The sequence below is a fragment of the Sinohyriopsis cumingii genome, chromosome 5, assembly GCF_028554795.1.
Source record: "Sinohyriopsis cumingii isolate HCF-2022 chromosome 5, ASM2855479v2, whole genome shotgun sequence".
Taxonomy (NCBI): Eukaryota; Metazoa; Mollusca; class Bivalvia; order Unionida; family Unionidae; genus Sinohyriopsis; species Sinohyriopsis cumingii.
In genome coordinates, this window is record NC_142965.1 from 71,195,576 (window position 1) to 71,218,176 (window position 22,601).

Consider the following 22,601-nt stretch of genomic DNA (forward strand, 5'->3'; position numbering starts at 1 on the left):
GATAAAGAAGTATGGAATCATATGATATATTCAAATTCTGAAATGAATTGAGGTACAAGTTATTTAAATATCAGGAGAAAAAATATTCGCCCAAAAGTTGTCTTTCTTCTCGATCCTCATAACCCCAACAATTGTTACAACCCAGACAAGAACACAGCCTAAGACAGCAAAATCCAGGATCATAGTATATTTTAAATCTGAAGTGAATTTTTAAAGAGTTGATGGATTTTTAAAAAATCACTACCAAAAGGTGTCTTACATACTGACCCCTTGGCCACATCCACCAGCATGACCCAAGGATAGAAGTACTAAATTACATATGGTTTGTGTGACAACATTATATACCAAACATGAACTGTATTGGTTATGAAAATATAAATGATGAGAAAAATAATTTAAACAAAAAACCATAATGTGTCCACAGAATAATTAATGACCCTAAAGGCTGCACCCTGGAACCAAATCAATTGGGGGTTGGTGGTGAAAAGACAGCAGAATAGGTACTGATAAGGGAAGTATCTTATCCAAGAATGGTTTACAGAAGTATAAGTGATAATAAAACTTGAACCAAAATATGCCCAATAATTTGGTTCTTTACCCCAAGGCAGTGAGTCATATTGGAAAGAAACTAGACTGACTGACAGCTGAATGGTTGGATGGACAGAAGGAGGGTATCAAACAATCTCCATAAAAAAGTATGTAAACAACCCATAACATAAGCTAACCAGATAAGTTACAGTTTATATATGTATATACATAACATATGCATTGAATGCCTTACCAGTTACATCAACATTGTTTTGTCTTGATTCATTTGCTCTGTCTGTACTGCCTATGTAACTGTTCTCATATTCTGTGTAATGAAGCTCACTCTTGACTTCATTAGTCACTGACCCTGAAGCAAAATAAAATATACTATGAAGAACATAACGTCACATATTAAGTCTATCTACAGATTTTGATTTTAAAGACTGCCAAAAAAAGGGATGAGATTTAATTACAGGAAAGGATAATCTACTCAGATAATCACTATGTGTACCTACTTGTAAGAAATAGAATTTTGAAGAAAAATAAGTTTCTCCAATACCTGATCATAAATATCCACTGCATCACAAATTAGCACTACAAAGTAATTTAAAAAACACGAAAAATCCCCAAGATTCCATATAAAGAACTGATGCTCTCCTAATCAAAAAGAATTACAAAGAATTCAAGATAAGTACATATCTTACTTTTAAAGTTCAGGGGTTCAAACCATATGATATTCTTCAGCAGTAACAAGATTTTAAAATCAGTTGTTGTTTTACACATAATGGATGTCAGCTTGGCACAGTTTCATTTTGGACAAAGTACGAGTCCTTTGATAAAAATACCATGTCCTGTTGATTATCCATTCAGGGAGAGTAGTGACATTTGTCATGGCAGTCATATTGGATACATGACTGATGGTCAGATGGTTGGATGGACAGACGGAGGGTATCAAATTATCTCCATATAAATGTATATAAACAGTCCATAACATAAGCAAAGTAAAATTGATATATGTCAAATGTCAATATAAAATAACCTATGGAAATCCTCAAACAAGCAAGTGAAAATTGGTAAGATACATAATGTATGTACTGAGTGCCATATCAGCAGAAATACATAACATATTCTAAACCCCAGCGGAGTCATAACAAAGACTTTAAAAAACATGTACTAACAGTTGCCTCATTTGGTGCTCAGCATTAAGAGGTTAGTGTTAGGATTGGCTGGCTGGGTGGGACATGATGTTACATGTCTGCGACATGATGCCCAGTGCTAGACATCACTATCAACTGACAAACTGCAGACATCATAGCAATATGACTGAATTTTTTTAAAAGCTACATTAAAAATCCAAATCACACACACAAACACTCTAACACATGCACTGAAAGCCATACCAGTTACATCAACACTGTTATGTCTTGGTTCGTCTGTTCTGCCTGTACTGTCTATGTAACTGTTCTCATATTCTGTGTAATGGAGCTCCCTCTTGACTTCATTAGTCACTGACCCTGAAACAAAATAAACACCTGAAAACATGAAGAACATAACATCATGTATTGAGTCTGTCATCAGATTTAGATTTTAAAGGCTGCAAAAAAAGGATGATATTCAATTGCATGAATCAATAATTACCTGATTGAGAGAATCACTAAAAGCACCTAACTTTTAAGAAACAAAATTTTGTAGAAAAATAAGTTTGTCTTTTGTAAAAACATCATTTTATAATGATCATTAGGGGAAGCAGCGATAACATTTTAAGACAGTCATCACTGCAGCCATATTGGATGCATGACTGATGAATCAATGGTTGGTTGGACAGAGGGTATCAAACTATCTCCATATAAAAGTATATAAACAGCCCCACTAAGCAAAGCTGAATCAATGAGATAATAACTCAAGAAGGTTGACTCTGCATACCAGCCAACAGCTTTTACTATATCTCAGATTGAAACATCATGTTTGAATGCAAGGCTTGTAGAGATAGTTCTAATTGTCATGAGGCAACTCTTGTGAGACATCCAGAGTATGGAGAACCTGCAACCCATTTCTGGTACGAAGCAAGGGATCGAGGGGTGATATCCTGTTTCCCAGCTTTCACCATGACTTTTCTCTGTACATTTCAAGTAGCACTTGAGTGCATGAACAGGATCTTGCATGACCTATGCTCTGGACCTGCTTATGGAAGAGAGCAAGTGAATGATGACTCTTTGATTCCTGATGACTTACTACATACAAAATTCATGGTTGTCTTCCTTGCCTTTAACTTTTTTGCATTTCATGCATTTAGTTGACATTTCCATTATAATGACACAAGAAGAGAAAGCAAAGCAAAAAATCAGCTATTCAGCATGTTACTAACTTGCTAATACCACAATCCTGCTACAAACAGGGAAAGCAAAAGTAGTCACTGTTATGCTAACTTGTAAATGACCAAATGAGTTAAACAATAGCATGTTGTAACATGGTCTTAAATGGAGAAAGTCCATAAAGATGACCAAGTCATTCAAATTAAGAAAATTTTTATTTAAAAAAACATGCAGAAGAATGATTGCCCAACTTAAATTCAAATTTAAAGTTGGATGGTCCAATTTTAACACTAGAATGGCTTGGATTGTTAGAGGTATAGCGTATGTGGCGTTAGAACGCAAGTAAAGCTTAAAAACTAGCAACACCTGGTGACAGCAAGGAGAGGTAATGTGCAAGAGTTACTGACTGTTTGTCTATATGAGATTGACAGAAAAAAATAATTTTCTTCTTTTAGTAGGGCTGGATTCACACAGTAGCTGGTTTATATCCCTTAATATTTATGTGTTTGGGGAACACATTTGATGGAGAAACTTGTACATGAGGTCAAAGGTACTGACATCATAATGAACCGGAGATGGGCAATTTAACAGATGCATAACTGCCGCAACCAAGTTTATCAGTAAACCATTCAATTTCATGGGTAAAGAATAAAAAATGCAAAAAGAAAACAGCCAAGTCATTCTCCAAATGACAGAGGAAATATTTTTTAATAAAATCAGTGCTGTATTCATTGAAACTATGTCGAAAATGAGGACTCGGTGCTACTGCAGAGCAACACCAAGAGTACAACATTTCTTGTAATTTTTTTGTACCATGTAATTTTCCACACACTGTTGTTGCATTAAAGTAATAATTATCCTGGGGGTACTAAACGTTTTTGAAAAGAAGTTTGTTTCAAAACTGAACATTATTAATTTTTTTTTTACAAATGAAGTCTAAAATCTAAAGATCACTGTGTTTGAAAATTAATGTATCCATGTGAATAAACAACAAACGGCAAAACAATAAAGCAGATCCTTACAACAAATCTATTCTTGCCTCCATTATTAGAAGCCAGTTTGTTTTTCACAAGAAGTGATGATTATCATACATGCGATTCTAACAGTGGTAGGAATAAATTACCATTTTAAAGGCTGTATACTTCATATACCAAGTTTACACCTGAAATCTACTGCTTTTGAAAATTAAAAGATTTAAATAACTGGGGGATACATTTTTTAAAGTATTTTTATGCATTTTATCCACATTTTACTGAAACAGTTACAACCAGTCTACTGAGGCCTGGAACTGTTCCATCAGTGCAATGATGCAAGCCAAGTAATCAAATTAAGAATTGTTACCAGCGGAATACACAACAAAAAGTAAACTGATTACAATAGTATTTGGATAGATTTAAGGCCAAAGGCAGGATATTTAATCAGGTATATAATACTAATAAAAATAATAATATTTAATTATTTAATTAATATTTCACTATAAACAATAATGAGATAAACTGTGCTCCATGATGGCTTGTGAGTCTTTGATTAAAACTTGGCTAACCTTTGGCAGATGTGACATAAAAAGGAGACAAAACCAACAAATCAATTTTGTCAGAAAGATTTGACTTTTTTTTTACTTGTTTAACTGTTGTTGTGTTTTGAAGAAGCTTTAAGTTATGTTGAAGGGCAGAGTCTACTGTTTTTTCTTTTGGTTAATTCAAGTCCAAAATTCTGAAATGTTCACTTTCTCACAATGCTAAAACATCAGCTAAAAAAGAAAAGTTTGAAAACAGTTTAAGTCAGTGCAGGTGAATAGCAAAGGTTCTGAGTTTGCATTGCGTGTTTCATGCCAAGAGGATATGAAGACTGAATATGAGGGAAGTTGTTGTAGGGTTTAATGCCATTTTTCAGCACAAAACAGGCTTTTCATGGCAGCCAGTATAAATGGTGGAGGAAGAATCCAGGAAAACCCAGAAAAGAACCACTGACCCACAAGAAGCTAATGGCAAGCTTTCTCACATACCCACATTGGCTAAATCCGAGACTCGAATCCAGAAAGACTGAGGTGAGATGGCAACGACCCTTAACAGTAAGCACTTTAAACCAGTCGGGGCCCCAAACAGGTAAGTAAATTAAGTGATTTATAAATTCAGATGAAAAACTTTTGTTAGGCCATTGCATTTTATGGTGCCTGATTTTATATGCCAACTGATTGAGCAAACATCTGTTGGCTACTGCTTACCCATTGATTAAAATCAGGATGCATTGAATACAAACACAAAGAAGACATTGGTTTTACTGATGAAGGTTCAATAAATAATTAAATTAACAATTAGCAGCTAAATTTTCAGTATGGTAACCTGAATTCTTCACTATCTTGGTAATGTGAAGAAAAAGGCAGAATGCCAGACTACAGGAATACAGGTATATTATGGACATACTGGATCTTACCAGACTATCCACATACATACTACATTTAATAGCTGACTATTTAAGTTGGTAACTGAATAATCAAAGCATGCAATTTTCTACCCACCCCCAGATGAAAGTAATATTCGGTCACTAAAAACATGCAAATATTAAAAATCAAAAATAAAGTTATTATCCAGCCTGACATACTATATACTGTATTGTTAATGATTTCATTTGTGTTGGGTGATTAAACATAAAAATCTTGCAGCACAACCCCATCTTACTGAACATAGAGAAACCATATTCAAAATTTTCTTCCTTCTATACTGACTTGATCTTGTACATGTTACATAAAAAGATGTTTGTGGACATCAACTATTATGTTACAGAGGGGTTTTGCTGTAACAAGATGGGACTTGACCTTGTAATTGTTACTAAATAAGATGACTGTGGACATCAACTACTGTGTTACGGAAGGGTTTTGCTGTAACAACATGGGACTTGATATTGTACATGTTACATAATAAGATGACTGTGAACATCAACTATTGTGTTACGGAAGGGTTTTGCTGTAACAAGATGGGACTTGATATTGTACATGTTACATAAAAAGATGACTGTGGATATCAACTATTGTGTTACAGAAGGGTTTTGCTGTAACAAGATGGGACTTGATATTGTACATGTTACATAATAAGATGACTGTGAACATCAACTATTGTGTTACAGAGGGGTTTTGCTGTAACAACATGGGACTTGATATTGTTTATGTTGCACATAACAAGATGACATGACACCATCCACTGTGTTACAGAGGGCTTTTGCTGTAACATGGGACTTGATATTGTACATGCTACACATAACAAGATGACTGTGAACACCATTCATTGTGTAACAGATGGGTTTTGCTGTAACAACATGGGACTTGATATTGCATATTACACATAACAAGATGGCTGTGTACACCATCCACTTTCTTACAGAGGGATTTCACTGTAGTAATATGGGGCCTGAGAAAAAGAAGCAAGTGGAATACCATTTTCACAAGTATTGTCTTGTTGTGTATCATTCATTTTTGTTCCTGTAATGCTGATCAAACTGGCCTCATATTCTACATTATGGAGCTCATCTCTGAATGTGAAGACAACCGGACCTGAAATAAATGATATTAATGAAATTTCATTCCTTGCTAATTTTGTACACAGCAATTACAGTAAGCATCAGTATTGTAATGGTTGTATTTGCAAACCAGCGTAACATAAATTTATCATTATCTATCTAAAAGATTACTGCAGTCGATAAGAGCTATTATCATATAAACAACTTTATAAATATATAAGTGAAAATTCATGTTGTGCCTAATTTGTTAAAAGGTATATTTTTTTCAGGTTTAGATGGACAGGCCAATTTTACCTAGTTTGACACATACAACTTTGTGATGTCAGCCGTACTCCAATGTTGTACTTGCAAATGGTATTTTAATACAAAAATTTTATAATAATGGGTTAAAAAATAACTTCAATGAGAGTATCTATGTATATATGCACATACATATCAGCGATTCCAAAATTCTCCTGGCTCTTACTCAACATTCTTTACCACAAATTAATGTGGAGGCCAAGTATTTGTGAAATTTAATGGCAGAATAATTTAAGTATTAAAAAGTTGCAGCAGAAGAAAGTATTAAAATATGCAAGAAAAAGTACAATTTTCTGTTCTGGATTTGCTGTTTCACAATATTAGACTTATACTTGTCTCAAACCATTTAAACATTTTTTTCTTTCAAAAACCTATACACTCAACAACTGCACTTTAAGCCAGTGTACTGCTTTTAAAAATGAAAATATAAATTTAATTCATGGCATTTCTGGTCAAGTCAGATTGTAGTTTTATTTAATTTATGGCATTTCTGGTCAAGTCAGATTGTAGTTTTATTTAATTCATGGCATTTCTGGTCAAATCAAACTGTAGTTCTATTTCATCATGTCCTCTAAACAGTGATGGAGGATGATAATAAACATTAGGTATTGTCCGTAAAAAAAATGTCTTTTATATTAATGCCTAAATGACAAATATTTTGTTTTAAAGGTCAGATGTGTTTTGAAAGACTGCCACACAACATAGTTACGAAAGACAAGTTATTAAAAACCAATATAGTTTCTATAGTATACAGACACATACCCAGGTACGAGGAAGTTTGAATAAGTTTTCTGCTTTACAGCACAGCAACACAAGTAGGTTGTTAAGTGCTGTGGCAACTGGAGAAGTGTACCTTGCCCAAGAACACACCATGGTAGCTGGGAAATGTTGTGTGTGTGGGGGGGGGAGGGGGTCATCAGTACAAGTCTGGGGAGGGGTCATCAGTACAAGTCTGGGGAGGGGGTCATCAGTACAAGTCTGGGGAGGGGGTCATTAGTACAAGTCTGGGGAGGGGGTCATCAGTACAAGTCTGGGGAGGGGGTCATCAGTACAAGTCTGGGGAGGGGGTCATCAGTACAAGTCTGGGGAGGGGGTCATCAGTACAAGTCTGGGGAGGGGGTCATCAGTACAAGTCTGGGGAGGGGGTCATCAGTACAAGTCTGGGGAGGGGGTCATCAGTACAAGTCTGGGGAGGGGGTCATCAGTACAAGTCTGGTCATATGTTCAGTGTAAGTTTAGGTCTTCAAAAAAAGAAATCTAAATGAAAATGCAAAAGACGATAACATTTTAAATATTTAAAGTCAATTTTGTAAATATAAAACAGCACTCATTAAAAAAGTCTCTGCATGAACATCATCACATGACACATCTTAACCCTTTGCCTCATATAGCATAGTGACAAAGTGCAGCACGCTATAAATAGAACACCTGTTACCTAGCCGACAGCATACGCATAGGCCTGCCTGTGAACTGTTAAGCAATGTAGTGTATGTTACGTTTAACAGCAATTTTAACCATTTTACATTTTTGGTACGCATCTATCATATGTGGAAAAATTTAAGAGTAAAGTCCGATTTTATAGCTGTGTAATTATTTTTCACGGAAGAATTTTTTATGTGCTTTAAAATCTTGAGAGAACTCGTTCACCGTCATGTCAGTGAGGCCATGTGATCAACCATAGCCATTTCCCATACTAGAAATTTACATGTTTTCGTCTGTGTCTACATCACTAATTCATCTGAATTTGATAATTTATAAAAACTAATTGCTGCCTACATCAATATCAGAGCCTTTACCTAAGTTATTGAATCTTTCATAGTTGTGATTCTAATCATGAAAACTTTGTAAGTACTAAATGAAATCCGTGACCGCCATTTTGGAGAGTGGAGGTTATGACCCAGTTACTTTAAATAGCAGATATAGACCAGTGCATAAAGTGGCGCTCGACAGTTTCGTATTTTGCATAGGGTTAGGATTTTAAAGAAAAAGAATTTCCCCGGCTTTCCTCACTGGTTATACTGGCTAATTAAAAAAGACCTTGTATATCTTAAGCATAATTCAAAGAACCTTTAATTCCCTTTATTTTGGTATATGATTGATGGGTGTACTATGGGTTATAGAGTATACAGCTTGGCCTTACTTCAGATGTGCACCTTTCAAAAAAGTACTAGCTCTACTTGGTCATTTTCAATTCCTGAACTTTAATGGTAAATTGTATAAAAAAGAGCCGATAACTTTTTTTTACATTTTACATATTTGGTAATTCATTCATTGCACTTTCAGAAGCTGGTATTGTTTAGTCTGGCAAAATTCATTTTCCCTATTTTAATAGCTGCTATGTATAGTGTACTTTAGACTAATTCAGGCTGATTTTTTAACACAAGGGAGCAGTCATTTTAGTTAGCAGTGTGCTTAAATCATGTAAAATTTCCAAAAGTACAATATCCAAAGAAACATCATCCACATTGCATTAATGTAGCATAGAGGTATGCCAACATTCTCTCCATTGTGCATGTTTTAAACGCGAACTACTTCACCTTACATACATCACTCTCTCAAAAGTACATATTAACTGGTGAGTGCCCCTTAAAGAGTGACCACGTGATCTGATGTAATTGTCATTCACAGAAATGAATGTAGTATCTAATGGGGCCGGGGTCCCCGAAGGTGGCGCTATGAAAACCAGCTAAAAATGGCTGATGTTTAAAACAGGCATCAAAAGGCGCTTCCATGCGAATGGAGTAGAGACGTCAAAAGGTGCTTCCATGCAAATGGAGTAGAGGCATCCAAAGACGCTTGCATGAGGTAAGCAGCTAAGACCTGCAGGATGATTGGTTGATTTTGAGCATCATGAAGAAGGAATGGTCAATTTTTAACAGCATGCAGGAGGTTTGGTTGAGTTTGAACAGCACTTCCAATGCTTTACTTGGCTGTATCATGCAGGATGACTGATTTTGAACAGCACTTCCAGTGCTTTACTTGGCTGTATCATGCAGGATGACTGATTTTGAACAGCACTTCCAGTGCTTTACTTGGCTGTATCATGCAGGATGACTGATTTTGAAAAGCATTTTTAGTGCCTTACTTTGCTACATCATGCTGAGGAAATGGGGGCTTAGTGCCTTTCTTAAGGACAAGCTGTGGCAAATGAGCGAGGCTGGTCTGAGTAGGTGTTGTATTTGAATTATGATCCAAAAGCTCTACCAAGTTACATTTGATCCCTGACATGTACACTGGAACTATCCTTGAGATTAAAGGGGGATATTCTGCTGTTGGTAAAAATATTTGCTGCACCACTTGGGGAAAACAATGGATCCTTGAAAGCTCTAACTCCTTGGTCAAGCTCTGGCAAGCCTCTGCAGTCAGTAAACAATGTTCAATTGCTACATAGTAAAAAGCTGAATAATCCCCACAGAATTAAACAATCACAATAACATAAGTCACATTTTAATATTTTTCCTTTCTATACTGATTTTAATATAATTTAAAACAAAATCTTGTATGACACAGATCCTAAAATCCCCAGCCTCTGTTCCACCAACCTCTCCAACTCGAAATATTTTTGCCCTAGGGTCAAGCCCCAAGGTAAGAATATACACAGGTGCCTATACACAGGTGCCAATTTTTATTCAACAAAATCAACAAAAATCCATCAAGGGGTTTAGGACAGCAAATTAAATAATTTAACCTAAACCTTAAGTGTAATTTTCTATGTCTGAGTAACTTGCCCCATAATAAAATGATCAAGCAAGCATGTCATAGAATGAATTGTGCGTGTTTTGTGATTTGAATTTTTAACATAGCTTTAACAATTTTCCAGTCATATCACTATGATGTCTGCAGTGATGCAGTTTATAGTGATGTCTAGTACTGGGGCATCGTGCCACAGACATGGAGCAACAGCAAAACAGAAACTGACCTGCTGTCACATAATGCACTGGCACATCATGGTCTGTGTTGTTTGTTCTGGTGATCACTCTTAATATACTGCACTGACCCATATCTGCCATCATATTATGCAATAGCAGATCTGGGTCTATTTAGTTTGCACATTGACTTGACTTAAATAAATGCAGTAAATTATGATTTAAATACACGTAATATGGGCACTTAACACAATACCATTGTCACTAGCACCCATCTGTGTATCACCCACTCCCCTAAATGTACTGATGGCACTTAACACCATACCATTGTCACTAGCACACGTCTGTGTATCACCCACTCCCCTAATTGTACTGATGGCACTTAACACCATACCATTGTCACTAGCACGCGTCTGTGTATCACCCACTCCCCTAATTGTACTGACGGCACTTAACAACATACCATTGTCACTAGCATGTGTCTGTGTATCACCCACTCCCCTAATTGTACCGATGGCACAGTGAGTCTCATGTTCCACTGAATAAACATCATTCTTGACTGGTCCTGAAAAAGCAAAGAAAATAAAGAGTTTAAAAAAGAGAATCTCACATTCTTAAGTTCATGTCAAGGCCTTAGATTTCTATATGATTTAGAATATAGAGAAGGTGCGTTCATGTAAGTCTGTCTGGGCTAAATAATGATTTTCATTCCAATCCTTTCTCTCAACCAATAACAACTATAAGATTAAATAACTTCTGAGACAGATTTATCGTTCTAATCAGGATCCAGAATATAATGCATAAACAAATTGCCAAAGGAAATCAGATATTTCAAATGGTATAATCATTTTAATTAAAACAACCATTTCAGGGATTACAAATTTCAAGCTCTGTCTGTTGTCTGTATAGTTACAGTGTACAGTCAGTGCAAACCACTACAAATGGGTATTTTTAAAGTTGAATATAAGACCAAAATATAAGACAATTTGTCAAGGATAAAACTTACATAAATTAGCATCAAATCAATTACTAGTTTGAAGCTGCTGTGAAAGAGGTAATTAGGAAATCAAAGACTGGTAGATAGATGTAACTGGTGAAAAAAGACTTAATTTGAGCAAGATCCAAATGGAAAATTCCAGAATACAGTCTGTTTCTGGTAAATCAAACAATCAAATGAGTGATTATGTTTATTAGAGGTTTGCAGTAATACTATTATACATGTGGTGGTATGTACCATGGTACTTTTTTAGTGTAACAGTACTTCAGTAGTTTCCATCAGTAAGGACTGTACATGGATGGACCCAAGTAATCTTGTTATGACTATAATGATATTAATGGTTTCTTTTCATTATCCATGACAAACTCATTCCAAAAATTATCTTCCGTATTACCAAATGGTTGTATCTGTATTATAAAATGGTTATATGTCACATATTAATGACAAATATTATAAAATGGTTGTATGTCACAAAATAATGATGAATATTATAAAATGGTTGTATCTGTATTACAAAATGATTGTATCTGTCACAAATTAATGATAAATATTATAAAATGGTTGTATGTCCAACACAAATTAATGATGAATATTATAAAATGGTTGTATGTCTCAAATTAATGATGAATATTACAAAAGGCTGTATCTGTATTACAAAATGATTGTATCTGTCACAAATTAATGAGGAATATTATAAAATGGTTGTATCTGTCACAAATTAATGATGAATATTATAAAATGGTTGTGTGCCACAAATTAATTATGAACATTACAAAAGGTTGTATCTGTATTACAAAATGATTGTATCTGTCACAAATTAATGATGAATATTATAAAATGGTTGTATCTGTCACAAATTAATGATGAATATTATAAAATGGTTGTATGCCACAAATTAATGATGAATATTACAAAAGGTTGTATCTGTATTACAAAATGGTTGTATGTGACAAATTAATGATGAATATTATAAAATGGTTGTATGTCATTAATTAATGATGAATATTATAAAATGGTTGTATGCCACAAATTAATGATGAATATAACAAAAGGCTGTATCTGTATTACAAAATGGTTGTATGTCATTAATTAATGATGAATATTACAAAATGGTTGTATGTCATTAATTAATGATGAATATTATAAAATGGTTGTATGCCACAAATTAATGATGAATATAACAAAAGGTTGTATCTGTATTACAAAATGGTTGTATGTCACAAAAATAATGATGAATATTATAAAATGGTTGTCTGACAAAATTAATGATGAATATTATAAAATGGTTGTATGTCTGACACAAATTAATGACAAATATTATAAAATGGTTGTCTGACACAAATTAATTATGAATATTATAAAATGGTTGTCTGACACAAATTAATTATGAATATTATAAAATGGTTGCATGTCACAAATTAATGATGAATATTACAAAAGGCTGTATCTGTATTACAAAATGGTTGTATGTCATTAATTAATGATGAATATTATAAAATGGTTGTATGCCACAAATTAATGATGAATATTACAAAAGGTTGTATCTGTATTACAAAATGGTTGTATGTCACAAATTAATGATGAATATTATAAAATGGTTGTATGTCACAAATTAATGATGAATATTAAAAAAGGTTGCATCTGTATTACAAAATGGTTGTATCTGTATTATAAAATGGTTGTATCTGTCACAAATTAATGATCAATATTATAAAATAGTTGTATGTCACAAATTAATGATGAATATTACAAAATGGTTGTATCTGTATTACAAAATGTTTGTATCTGTCACAAATTAATGATGAATATTACAAATATAATTAAATTTATGATCCTTGAATGACATGTTTGATACATGTCACATATGTCAGTGCAGTGGCCAAATCGAATGCTGTCAGATATTCGGACAAAATCCAACTTTTTTAAAAATTCATTTTTTTAAATAAAAACAACTAAAGAAAAACAGGGTCATGTTTAGTTATTTATTAGCATATATGAATGTGTTCAGTAGAGGTATTCCTTTATAAGACTTAGTCATTTTCAGAAGCTCAGTTGTTTTCTCTTCTAACTTTATATAATTTCTCAAGTTCTAAATATTTTCTCATTTGTTGAGTGTGTTATATGTTTACTTGAACTCTTTCATAAATATCTTGCCTTGGTGTTGGCATCCCACTCAAAGTTTCCCTGCCAAATGGTACACTTCAGTACAAATATTTTCTATTATTCAGCAATAGGCTTAATAATGTCAGCACAATGTATTCAAAAGTATCATCCCATTTACAGTTCTTAGATTACATGTACAATAATTAACAGTCATCTTCTACATGGTAGTGACCATCTCATTTGTGGGGGTGGAGTTGGGGAGGGCTCTGATTTTCTTTGAGCTGAAATATCTTCTTTCCTTTGATCTCAAGATAATTAATATTTTACCAAATAATACCAAGGATGTAATATGGTGTTATTTTGCTCATAAATACCCGCAGGACCAACTTTTTCATGGTACATGTACATATCTCTAATGTTTATGGTACCAAATTTGTTGACTACTTGGGAAATTCATGCCCCAACCAAGTTATGTTACTCTGGTTAAAATTCGGAGTTTTCATGACTACAGTAGTTATTGACAGTAGCAGTCCTTGGGATATATACAGTAGTGAGATACTGGAATGATTACATCAGTTTTCACTCCATAAATATTGTTATTGTTGTTGTTGTCATGGGTTTAATGTTATTTTTCAGTACACAATAGGCTACAGTATGTGGTGGTCAGTATAACTAGAGGAAGAACCCAGGAATACCCCAGTAAGAACCACTGACTCATGGAAAGCTACTGGCATTCTTTCTCACATACCCACATTGACCAAGTCCAAGACTCAAACCATGCAGAGTGATTGGTAAAGGTTAGACCACTCTGCCACCCGGGGACCCTGTTCCAGAAATGAAAAATATGGGGCCTGATCCTATTTTATTCAAGCTATACATTTTGTTACTTTATAGATGTTATTATTATTATTATTATTATTTATCACTGTACTATTACAGACTGTTCCATTTAAATATACATGGCACCCATTGAAGGCAACTGATATATATACATGTATTACAAATTCACATGTATTACAAATTCTACGCTGTACCTATGTATGACTACTCCATTCTGCCTTCCCCAAGTATGTTATTCTGGAACAACATTCATTCATATCAAGAAAACATAGATCAAATATTAAAATATTACTATTAATATTAAAATTATCATACACGTGTTACAATGCAAATGATAGCTTATCTCCTTTGTTCCATATATAGCAAACAATATGGAACTTAACACAAAAATAAAATACCTTTTCAACGTGTCCAGTGTTAGGTTGGATATTCCATTAGATTTAACTCAGCATTAGTCTTTTATATGTGAACACTTTAAAAGCCAACGTGGAAGGACCCGTCCCTTTTACACAATGGCCAATCAGTCAGAACTCACAATATAAGTGAGATTATGATTTATGATTATGATTATGAGAAGCCAGGATGTGTATTTACATTTTTTCAGTGTATATATGAGATATTTACGTGTGATAAGAAAATGAAGACGTAACTGACACTCTGACCATGGTAAAATAAGGAAATGTCATATATAAACAACCAGCAAATCAGAACAAGTCATTTTCTAGACACAGGAAATGTTGAGTTAACTGTTAATAAAATCAGTGTCTAACATTACATTCATTCCATGTGGCTTAAAAATATCTTCTTCATTCTCAATAACAAGAATATCCTCAAAAAGAGGTCAGATAATGGGAAAAGTTCATTTTCAGATGACAGTGGTGTGTGGGATATATCTGTCAGGTAATTCCCGAAATCATATTATTTTCTGTTGCAAAAGTGGGATCTGAGGGCATTATTATTTTTTAATAGGAAGCTGTCCTGATCCGCATGCACTATACCCATTTGAAAAAGGACCATTTGTACAAAAAAAGGGTCATATTGCTAGAGGAGAGGGTCTGCAGTTACAGTAAATATGCTTTTGGTACTTTCATACTTTATGCTTTCATTCTGTGCATATATTATACTTTGCCTTTTTCCTAGCTGTCCAATAAAGTATGACCAAGTGTCCTCACAACGTGAATTGTGCTATAAATGGAAGAAGAAAAAAAATAATTCATGTAAAAATCACTTGAATAAAATTTTATTTTGATTTTATTATCATTCTTCAAAACACAGGCAAAATCATAATACATGTGTCTTCATGAGTATCATGGTAAAAATGTGTATTTCAGAGTGTATATTAGTTTTGAGTGTATTGCAGAGCATAGGGTATATTAGTTTTCTAGTGAGTTTCAGAGTGTATATTAGTTTCTGAGCGTATTTCAGAGTGTACAGTATATTAATTTTTTAGTGTATTTCAGAGTGTAGGGTATATTAGTTTTTGAGCGTATTTCAGAGTGTATGGTATATTAGTTTTCAAGTGTATTTCAGAGTGTATGGTATATTAGTTTTTGAGCGTATTTCAGAGTGTAGAGTATATTAGTTTTTTAGTGTATTTCAGAGTGTAGGGTATATTAGTTTTTGAGCATATTTCAGTGTTTCTAGTGACCTAATGGTATCTGTGTATGGAGGACTGCTTGGCATTGACAGTCGATTCTTGTATCAATAACCTACAAACTGTCTTGACAAGCTACAAAGTCAAAAATGTAGTATCTATTTTCCACTTGAAAACCTGCAAATGAATGAAAGTAAAGCCATCTACAACAGTCCACAGGTCAATGTTTTAGCACTGCCCTACCAAAAGGAAGCAAAGATGACCGCTGTCCAGCCCTCTATTTATTATGTACACAGTAAGAACTAGAAACCAGTGTGAACACTAATTAATATCAAGTTCCTCTACCTATAAAATGGACAGTACATAAATTTGATGTCATGGTAAATGAGAATATTTAATCTATATATATATACAGACATGCTTCATCCAGACATTTCTGTGCAGGTAAGGTTTCCATCACCAATATTGGCAAAAAACACTACATCCAACCGATTTATGAAAATAAGACACTGCAATGTTTGCCATTTGAAAAGCAGCAATTGTCACTTGAACATTCTGTTCAAAATAATAATAATTTTGGACACCACCCTGTGGTTTGACGACTGGTGATATGACGGCCTATTCTTCACATGGCTTTGTTTAAGCATCAGGTTATGGAAATGAAATGCATTACTTTGGTCATTTTCTGTCAGCATTTCAGCTTAGGAACTAGCTCAGGTTTATAGTGGATTTTACAAAATTCAATGTAGCAATGCCACTAAATGGAAAGAAAATTATGCAAACTAAAACAATCTTGTAAAAATATTTTGTAAAAGTTCAATATTTTATAAAAAATAAGTTATTATGTTGAAGAGAAACAACAATGATGAACAGGATGTAATCTGTTGACAACATCTTTTATGAAAACAAAATATTAAAGAAGTTAAAAACAGACTATATGCCAAGGAATTTCTTGAGAATCCAGTTGACAGGTTGGATAGCCGACGATAAAGTAGGTGTGGGACAACTTGTAAAATTAGAAACTTGGATTAAGATGGCCCATTCTTTTAAGGTACACATCTTTTAAATAATGTATATATTTGTATGATTCTAAAATATCAATATTAAACAGGTTTTTCTGGGTTGCAAGTTCAAGAATGTCATGAACTGGGTCTTCATGTTGACATTTAAAAATTACATTGCCATATGCAAATAGAATAGAAATGAGATATTTTTTTTTACAATTTATGAATATCACTTTCCTTAAATGACGATCATTCTTTCTTGATATGAATTTGATTTTCGACCAAAGAAACGTGATCCAATGTTTACTGATATGATAAATCGTTACGCAGAATTACACCACGTGCAGAATAGGCGACATGGTGTTATACTGTGGTATGCGTGCGTGTGTGTAATTCAGATTTTTAATGTAGCTTTAACAATTTTTTAGTCAGATCACTACGACGTCTGCAGTGTAGCAGTTTATAGTGATGGCTAGTACTGAGGCATCATGTCACAGACTAGTCCTACAATGTAAGACATAGCACATGTTGTTTTTGTTTTAGTGCTTGATGCCCACAACATAAATATCAGCGTCGAGGTTTTACATGTAGCACTAGCCACAGACATGTAGCATCATCATGTCCCACCCAGTGACATTATCCTGACACCAGGCCGACCAATCCTAACACTAACCTCTTAATGCTGAGCGCCAAGCCAGGCGGCTGTTAGTACCATTTTTGTAAGTCTTTGGTATGACTCGGCCGGGGATCGAACAGTGGTATATAATTTAATTAAATCTTTATGTTCATTTTTAGCATTTTGTCCTCCAGCCCAAGTCTTTCGGTACTAAAAGTCTCTGCTCTTCATCTCTATTTTTATTCTAGTCATGCGAAGTTTGAATCTTTTTCATACAGCAACACAGTATCAATCTGGAACCTGTAGTGTAAAATGTTTGGAACTGAACCTTGAATATGCAGTTGGCACGAACTTCGTACTCGATTTATCACTTTGACATTCGTTCAGACTTTTACTCCATACAAATCTGCATCTTTTTTAAATTAAAAAGGCTAACCTTACCTATCGCAGCACACATTACCATCACTGTTTGTCAATACTACCTTTCTTCCACAATACTTATGTATTTTAGTTCAAGAGGTTTCAGGTCAGTGAGGACCGGTACGGAAAAGGCCCGGGTAAAAAAAAGATCCGGTCCAAAAAGGCTCATGCCGGTAAAAAGATCGGAAGGACCATGACGAAAACGTCCCGGGTTATATATATATATATATATATATATATATATATATATATATATATATATATATATATATATATATATATATATATATATAAAGACCGCTGTTCAGTAATAATAATAATAATAACAATAATAATAATAAAGAAGAACAAGAACAAGAAGAATTTTACGATTTAAAAATATTTGGAATAAGCTTCTAATCCTTTTTTTACAATTATTTTCTTTGTTTTTTCATTAGTCAACTTCTATTTGTCCTGGTTCTTTCTTCTCGCATTTTACTAGATGAAATTCTTCTTTACACATATTTCCTTGTTTTAAAATAGCCGCTTTGTTTGGCCTTGTATACATTCGCTCAAATTAGTGTGGGGCTTTGTTCTTGCGTCTTACCTTTGGACTTTGAGGGTTCTTTCTTCTGCTTAGATTTCATCAAGTACCTCTGTAGTGGTTTTAGTCAGTTCAGTGTTTGTTTTCCTTTAAGTTTCTCAACCAATCTTTGTGCTTTTATTTCAGGTGGCAAATTCTCTATATCGCCGTCCTTGTACCTCAGAACTAATTTATTTTAAACACGTGGTATATATTGTATCACGCATTCCTTGTAATTAACAGTCCTCGATACATATACCAGCCTCGTTTTTTTATGATATAGAACAAATTATATTATTCCGATTTTCGAGATGCACTTCACTTGCTCTTCTTGTATTACTGTGTAGACCATTTCGCAAGATAGCGCCTGTCTTAAGAGCATAGCTCTTTCTGTTTCTAACATCCACCGGTTACTCCATCAATTCGTTCCCCCGCAACACTCGCGGAGGAGGAATTGCTGTCACTACGAAGAACTCTATGATCAGACGTCTTAACCACACCACAACTTTCAATTTCTACCACACATCGCTTGAACTAGTCCAAACCACACTCACACTGGAACAATGGTCAGTCATTTTTTTTCTGCCTATACCGCCCTCCTCCTAGTAGAAAAAAAACAAGCTGACTGAATCTCTTTTTTTGAGGGGAGCAGTTTTCGAATCTCCTGGAGTATGGCAATTCGATAGGTGGCAGCCTGATTATTCTAGGAGATTTCAACTTTAACTTTGTCCCGGAAACCCAAACAGATTAGAACTCCTAGATTCCATTAATGTTTTCAACCTCAGTCAGTTAACTAATCCACCCATAAAGATGGTCACATTTTAGACTGGATTCTTCATAGACCTGATGATAATATTCTACGGTCCTCCCTTGTATCCTACGAATCTACATCAGATCACCTCTGCATTATATGCCATCTTGACGTATCAGTCCCTAACCCTCCACCTTTTTTTGCTACTAAGAGAACACCCTGAATAACAAATAGAACCTAACCGACATCCAAGCAAACCTAGCAACTTGCTTACCTCCGACAGCAGAACAACTCGATAACTGCCTACGGTCATTGCTCAATAACTTGCCCCAGCCACCAAGCGCAGAGTATCAATTCAAAAGTGATATCCATGGTATATCCATGGTATAGCAGTGTTAGGGACCAGCTTCGCACTCCTAAAAGAGACCGCCGTAAAGCAGAGAGGCTTTGGCTTTCCACCAGACTCACTATTCATAAGCAAATCTATGAAGCCGCTAAGAAGAACGTCACAAACATATTCCATGAACGAAATCAGCCCACTACAGTATTAATATCGTATAAACTTTCAGCTGCAAAGATCTCTTCGAGATTACTAGGAAGCTAATGTCAAGGAACAAGTGTACACCACTTCCAGCTACCTTTTCTACAGTCGACCTTCCGGACCTGTTTGCAAATTTCTTCCGTGAAAAAGTACAAACCATTAGAGATACGCTTGACAACACAATTTCAACTGACTCGTCATCACCATACAGTTGGGATACAGAATTTCAGCGGCAACCATTAGCAGCATTTGAACATGTTTCTATGGATTTAGTATGTACAATCGTGATGAAGAGTGTACCAAAGTCATGTGAACTTGATCCAATTCCAACATCACTTCTGCTTGAGTGCTTAGATCCAGTATTGCCTTCACTAACTGATGTTATTAACACCTCTCTCTCTCATCCGGGGAATTCCCATAATTTTTCAAAACTGCCATTGTAAAGCCTCTGCTGAAGAAATCAACACTCGACCATAACGATTTAAAGAACTACCGCCCAGTTTCTAATCTCCCATTCATATAAAAATTCTTAGAAAAAGTTGTTCTATCCCAGCTTGTATCTCATCTGAATTCAAACGGTCTTTTTAGCAATGTACAATCTGCATATCGCCCTTGCCACAGCACTGAAACTACTCTTCTAAAAGTAGTTAATGACATTCTCTCTGCTCTGGATAGTGGAAAGATTATAGTCCTCACCCTCTTTCATTTGTCTGCAACATTTGACACAATAGACCATGATATATTACTTCACCGTCTCCAGCATGTATTTGGCATTCATGATACAGCCTTACCATGGTTCAAGTCCTACTTGGTCAACAGGACACAAATTGTATCTGCAAATAGAATACACTCCAGCCCCTTGATCTGTGTTGTTTTGTTCCACAAGGGTCTGTTCTTGGACCTGTTCTCTTCATTCTATACACTCAGCCGCTCTCAAGTGTCATAGATCATCATCCAGTGTCTCACCAATTGTACGCTGACGACATCCAAACATACAAATCTAGCCACCCAACTGACGTTGATGCTACCATCCAAGGTGTAGAGAGGTGCATTTCTGATGTGAAATCATGGATGACATGTAACAAGCTGCAGATGAATGAGGATAACACTGAGGCCATTCTGATCACAACACAAAGACTTTCTCATTCACATCCTTTACCTCAAACAATAACTATCAGCAACATCAACATTAAATGAACACAGTCAGTACGAAACCTAGGTGTTACTTTGGACAGTACTCTCACATTGCACCAACACGTCATGAATATATGCAAGGCTGCATATCTTGAGATGAGATGCATCAGCTCCATTCGCAAATATCTTTCAGTTGATGCCACTAAAACACTTGTGTGTTCATTAGTACTTTCAAGACTGGACTATTTATTGTAACTCAGTTACGTCTAGTTCATCTCAATATCTACTCCAGAAAATTGAAAAGGTACACAGCTGCTCGGATCATCCTTAGAGTACCATAATCAGAGCACACCTTCCCGCTGCTCTGTACCCTACACTGGCTATCCATTTGATCCAGAATCAAACACAAACTTTGCTCTCTGTGCTACGTTTCACTGTCGGACTCCAGTCCAACATACCTATCCGACCTCACCCATGTGTAGACACCAGCAAGATAGTTACGCTCCTCTTCTGACAATCATATGCTCATTATTCCCACTATGAAAACTAAGTCATATGGACAATGTACTTTTGCATACCATGGCCCAGCAATGTGGAATGAATTGCCCACTGAACTTAGACACAAAGACATAGTGATCCCATTAAAGAGTGCCCTTAAAACTCACTAATTTCGAGTGCAAGAACAGACTTAAAGACCTAATAATAATTCCTACCTTAAATATTTTCAGGATGTTTATTAATGTTTTCTAAATGTATGGTGTTTGTTTTTTTGTAATAATATCATGATATATGTTTTTTATGTTATAGGTGTGTCTAATGTAAAGCGTTTAGAGCTTCTAAAGATGATGCGCTATACAAAGTCCTTATTATTATTATTATTATTATTATTATTTCATAGCCTGGTACGTGTGCGTCTTTCATTCTCTTTGCTCATAACCTTTTCTCGATCTTCATTTATATTTTTTCCCCAATTCATAGTTTCTCTCTCTCTCTCTCTCTCTCTCTCTCTCTCTCTCTATATATATATATATATATATATATATATATATATATATATATATATATATATATATATATATATATATATATATTCTATGTGGATAATTTATTTATCTTTGAAATTACTTTTCGTATTTAAACGTTTTCTAGCATGTTCAATTAAAGCATAGGATCTCAGTTGACTTTCTGGTAAATACATATTAATCACGAGTTTTAACTGTGTGTTTCAACATTTCTTTCTACACATCTTTTTGTACGTCTTGTGATCTACGCTAGGAAAATAGGCCAATATACTATTAAATAAGAAAATGGTGCATGTCCGCTTATCGTCTTCACAATGAACAGATCAACATTGATATCATCGATCAGTAACAGAAGACGAGTACATCATGTGCGGTTGTCTTAAAACTACTAGTAATGTACTCTCTCTCTCTCTCTCTCTCTCTCTCTCTCTCTCTCTCTCTCTCTCTCCAGAAATCCTTACCTTTGCAGGGCCGACAAAAGGTGGTGGCAACAGGGAT

At 34.7% G+C, this 22,601-nt stretch overlaps 1 protein-coding gene across 5 annotated transcripts in view; it reads right to left on the minus strand.

The window, feature by feature from the left end:
• LOC149799405 (uncharacterized) overlaps positions 1–18,213 on the minus strand; it is a 50,249-nt gene extending 32,036 nt beyond the window's left edge. The window contains exons 1-6 of one of the 5 annotated variants that reach the window (XM_089958746.1): positions 18,115–18,199; positions 15,589–15,644; positions 10,983–11,084; positions 6,271–6,387; positions 1,929–2,042; positions 782–895 (exon numbers count right to left, since the gene is read on the minus strand). In XM_089958746.1, the coding sequence (XP_089814872.1) occupies positions 782–895; positions 1,929–2,042; positions 6,271–6,307 (265 nt within the window). In that variant the 5' untranslated portion in view covers positions 6,308–6,387; positions 10,983–11,084; positions 15,589–15,644; positions 18,115–18,199. Of the gene's footprint in view, positions 1–781; positions 896–1,928; positions 2,043–6,270; positions 6,388–10,775; positions 10,827–10,982; positions 11,085–15,588; positions 15,645–18,114 lie in introns of those variants that run through there. The other 4 variants (XM_089958742.1, XM_089958745.1, XM_089958744.1 and 1 more) reach the window with 4 other exon arrangements.
• Between the last annotated feature and the right edge of the window lie 4,388 nt (positions 18,214–22,601).